The 5,113-nt window shown below is 31.6% G+C and overlaps 1 protein-coding gene across 2 annotated transcripts; it reads right to left on the bottom strand.

Annotated features, from left to right (window-relative positions):
- Positions 1-1,314: 1,314 nt before the first annotated feature.
- Positions 1,315-4,002, bottom strand: LOC106780075 (two-component response regulator ARR14-like). Of its 2 annotated transcripts, none has more exons than XM_014668319.2 (4): positions 3,844-4,002; positions 2,052-2,224; positions 1,819-1,974; positions 1,315-1,696 (listed from the first exon to the last, which is right to left on the bottom strand). In XM_014668319.2, the coding sequence occupies exons 2-4, from the start codon at positions 2,200-2,202 to the stop codon at positions 1,446-1,448; spliced, it is 558 nt and encodes a 185-aa protein (XP_014523805.1). In that variant the 5' UTR covers positions 2,203-2,224; positions 3,844-4,002; the 3' UTR covers positions 1,315-1,445. The 2 variants fall into 2 exon arrangements, with proteins under 2 accessions (XP_014523805.1, XP_022632576.1); XM_022776855.1 differs by lacking the exon at positions 3,844-4,002 and adding an exon at positions 3,453-3,670.
- Positions 4,003-5,113: the final 1,111 nt, after the last annotated feature.

The raw sequence follows: 5,113 nt of genomic DNA, 5'->3' as shown, positions 1-5,113 counted from the left end.
TACCCGTATATTTTGTAAAGAGTAAGACAATCTAACCTATTAATACCTGTTATAATTATTAATAAATGTCAATTAATTCCGATCAGTATATTTCATATAATACAATTTTAATTAAATTTAATCTTGTAAAATATAAATTAATGTTAATTTTAATTATATTTAACTTAATAAAATAAAAATTAAATTTTTATTTTTATTTTTTGCGGGTACGAATAGTATAATATCCGTACTCAACCCGTTTATAAGCAGGTATTAAAATATCCACTATCTGCGGGTTTCGGATAGTAAATATCCACAGGTATCAACTATCCGTCGCGGATTTTATCTGCGGTATCCGCGGGCACGAATTTTTTTGATCATCCCTAAACACCACAATACCATATAAAATATTACGACTTCATATACAACGCAAAAACATCATATAAAAATTCTACAACTTCCTATAAAACACTACGATAATATATAAAATATTATGACTTCATATACAACACATAAACATCGTATACGACTTCCTATAAAATACCACAACATCATATAAAAATACTACAGCCACATATGTAACACCATAGTATCATATAAAAATATAACGGCATGCTTTAAAATAGGACGACAACATATAAAATACTATTACTTTCTATAAAATGCAACGATAGCTTATAAAATACTACAGCTTCCTTAGAAAATCTCCAAACACATAAACTAACTGTTAGAAAATCTAAAGAAAAAAGAAAAAAGAAAAACTCTAAAAGAAAAAAGTTTAAAAAACTTGTGTGTTTTTAAAATAATAAAATTCTTTTCTTAATTTTTTATTTATATTTTAAAATTTTGTTATTAAAATAATCAAATCTCAATATTTTAAAAGAATTTTAATATCTAAACTTTTCTATATTATTTTTTTCATGTGAGTTTTTTGTTTAATTTGTTTAGACATATTATTCAATCAAAATATATATATATATATATATATATATATATATATATATATATAAAAATATATATATATATATATATATATATATATATATGTATATAACAATATATAATTAAATATACAATAAAATACCTCATTTTGTAGAAATTACAAAGTATTATTAAAAATAAAATAAAAAACTGATTTATCAGAGCAAACTGTAAAAATATCTTCTTAGATTTTTACATAAAGATAAGAATCATAATTCAATCCCACTTAATATTATTAATGTAAAANAATTTATGTAGTAGTTTTGGTTTTTTTCTAAACTCGAATTTGTTCTTTTTTTTGTAAAATCAGTTTTCTTTATTATTTAAATAATCATATATTATTATAAATAAGAATTCACACTAAAGATTGCAATGAATTAATGAAGGAAATTAACTATTTTAATAGTAAAAGTAATTTTATATTCTTCTCAGTCTCTTTATTTAGTAGCTGCAACTATGGATTTTGCAGTAGTCTGCTGATCATACTAGGGTGTATCATCTTTCTCGTGGAGGGTGTCATCGGTATCATCTTTCTCGTGGAGGGTATCATCTTTCTCGTGGAGGGTATCATCGGCTTTGGCCTCTTTACGCCTGGCCATATAATGCTTTAAGAAAGGTGACCACAAATCTAGCAGACGAGGACCACTGAAGGGTTTAAAAAAATAATCGATAGCCCCAAGTTTGACAGCCTTTTCCAAGGAAGACCAAGGAAAACCATCAGACTTAGATAACATCACTGCAGATGGTTAAAAGTCAAAAGTTGAAAACTTGAGTAAAAATGTAAAAGACTAGTTCCTTGATGGTTAAACAGTCAAAAGTTGTAAACTTGAATAAAAATGTAAAAGACTAGTTACTTACTGACAAAAGGAATATCAAATCCATTTTCATGGAGATATTGCAGGAATTCATAGCCATTCATCTTTGGCATATGAAGCTCCATGACGATCAAATCAATGTCTAATACACTATTCTCCAAAACATCCACAGCCATTGAAGATTCAGAACATATTATAGCTGCACACAATTCAAGCATAAGAATTCCATATTTTCCTCAAAGAATGATTACGAATAGAATATTATATATATCTAACCTTGATGAGGAATCTCTTTGCATCGATCATTCTCTTTGCATGATTTCTTGATGAACTCAAGAGCTTCGGGGTCAGTATCAATGACAAGGACATTAAGACTTAGTGGAATATCAAGTGGAACATTAATTCGAGAAGACGAAGTTCCGTCCATCACTCTCCACTATCACCTTAGACTAGGAATGGAGAAAGCAATTGAAAGAAATGAATACATATGGCATGGTTTAACAAAATTCAAATCCCCTACTAAACTGATCCAAGGTTGAAACAACATAAATCAAATATCCGGCCAATTAAAAAGACCCAACAAATTTCAGCACAAGCGAATGTTAGATAAATGTCACAGCTCAAACTAAATCAAACTAAAACAATTAAACATCTTACATCATTCTACCACAATTAATCATACTAAATAAGATTCAGAAAACCAGGAACCGGAATCCAATATTCTTCATTCAAACCAGAAACACCATCTCTTGCGGGACCTAGACAAAATTGCAGCTAGAAATCGAGACCTCACATTCCATTCCAGCAACAAACCGAAAGCACAAAATCCAAAACACCATCAAATAGGAATTCTAAAACGGTAAACAAACATGTGCAAAATTATATATATCAATGGATTTTGGTATCATTTATTATGTATGTTGTTATGATGATAAACATCATAACATGTGCAAAATTGTTTTGTGCACAACTGTTTTGTGATAAATGGAGAAAAGCTTGTGATACTGAATTTTTTTATCCTGGCCAGCAATGACATATGGGAGATAAGTCCCAGAATATTAAGTAACTTCTAATGCTTGGTCATTAGAAAACAGTGGATAATGAATTTCAATATATATTTTGGAGGTGATGAAGAACCAAGAGGCTGTGAATCTCATAAGACACAGAGGATCCACAAGAAGCAGCTGAGTGTTTGGCAAAGGAAAGTTTGATTAGGCAAAAAAAGAGGGTTCTATAAAGATACATGACAGATGAAACTTAAAAAGACTCACCAAAATGGAAAAATTGGTTTGTCCATGGTGGGAAAACTTTTCCTTAATTTCTCATTAAGCCCATTAAATTTAAAATGAAAAAGTTAGTTTTAGAACTCAATACTAATCTACTTACTATTAATCTGACAAACATAAAAGTATTTTCAATTTTGGTAAAATTCTTGAGTTGCACAGTTTAATCAACTACTCACTCTATTACTCTAACACACTCATTCCATTATCATTTATATATACTCCACAACTTTATCCTTCTAGGCACCTGTTGATAGAGAGCTATCTAGACCAAGCTTAAAAAGTTGGTTTTCACTATAAAACATAGAAACTAAAAAACACTGCAGCAGTTGGGTGAAAAAAAGGATAAGAACAAAGGCTTACTACTTTTCAGAAAAAAAAAATATTTCATTACATTATACCACACGAAGGACACGAACAAAGGGATGTCAACAGATGAGTGAAACAGAGGCCCACGCAGATGAGTGCGAAACAGATCACACGAACAGAGGCGAAACGGTGCGACCACCGAAGGGGGCACGACGCGACCACCGCTGACGGCGAGATTGCGGCCGACGGCGAGCGCGAGCGAGGGGGAAAAGCGAGCAAGGGCAAAACGCGAGGAGACAACTACTAAATCGCATAGACAAAGCACAGTGTTGAGTGAATCGTAGGAGACTAACGAAGAAGAAGAGCTTCGTCAATCAGAAAACCCTAATATGGTGAGCCCTAAAAACGACAAAGCTGCTAGCATATATGGCATAATAGATCTATATAATTCTCAAGTTGTTTAAACGAATACTAACCTTGACGGAGGCACCGATTCTTCTCTTCTACCCACTGGAACACTGGAACCCTACAGAAGACTATAGCACGATTGAGAAATACAAGGATTAAAGGAGATACTTGGAGAAATAATAAAAAGTTTTAATTCTGTCCCAATTGAGAGCTTTATGGGCTGGGCTTCAAAAGTGACTCACGCACAAGCAGCTGCACTTGTGTTATTTCTCTTTCTCTTTATTATAACTCTTTTTTTTTTTTAATATTTATATATTATAACAACACTTTATTTAAATAATTTTTTATAATTAATTAAGAGATTAGGGATATATATTTGAGTTTATAAAATATCCTTATTTAAAAAAAATCATTCTTTTAATTTTTTTTAATGGTTTATGGTTTTGTTAGTTTTTATTTTATTTGTTTTTTTGTTTGTTTATTTATTGACTTAAAATTTTAATTATTTTTTATGTGTTTTTTAATTCATTTTCAATGACTTCTGGTTTTGTAAGTTTTTATTTTATTTTATTTATTTTACGTGTTCTTATTTTAGCTATTTATTGTTTTTAAATTTAGTTAATATGTTTTAGCATTATATATTTGTTTAATTATGTCACATAACAATCACGGTTTTTGAGACGAAAATTCTTAATCATATGAATAAGCAATGATGATTCAATAGATTTTATCTTCCTAACAAAATGAACAAATAATAATTATGATATCTACACATTATCTTCAATATTTATCAAATATACTATATTGAACGTCAAATCTGTATTTCTTTTACCTCTCACTCTTTTAATATTCTAAAATACATACGGGCTTTGTGACACCCGGGCACTGACGAGGGCGGGGAGTGATCGCCGGTGCAAGAAGCATGGTGCAGGGAGCACGGACAAGGAGCGGCTCCTGGCAGGCTTCGAGTGGAAGGGGCACATGGACGAATCGAACATACACCGGAATGAGAGGGATCTAGAGATTGTATAGGTATGGGACTATACAGTTGAAGGATAACTTAAAGGAATTGATTTCGCTACTCATATCACCAAAATGCATTTACTTTTCGGAAGCCTAACCCATAAGAACTCCATGGTTAAGCGCTCTTAGCCTAGAGAAATTCTGGGATGGGTGACCTTCCGGGAAGTTTTTCCGGAAAGTGTGCGAGTGAGGACAAAGCACACTGGAAAGCCTCGTGTTGATCTGTGGGGGCAGTCAGCAGTCCCTGTAAGTTGCCGTTACAAATGGTATCAGAGCCTAGCCTCTCCCAGTACGGTGTACAATGTTTGTTACTAG

The sequence above is a fragment of the Vigna radiata genome, unplaced genomic scaffold (assembly GCF_000741045.1).
Source record: "Vigna radiata var. radiata cultivar VC1973A unplaced genomic scaffold, Vradiata_ver6 scaffold_380, whole genome shotgun sequence".
Classification (NCBI taxonomy): domain Eukaryota; kingdom Viridiplantae; phylum Streptophyta; class Magnoliopsida; order Fabales; family Fabaceae; genus Vigna; species Vigna radiata.
Note: the sequence above shows the minus strand (reverse complement) of the source record. Positions and strands in the feature narration are given on the sequence as shown.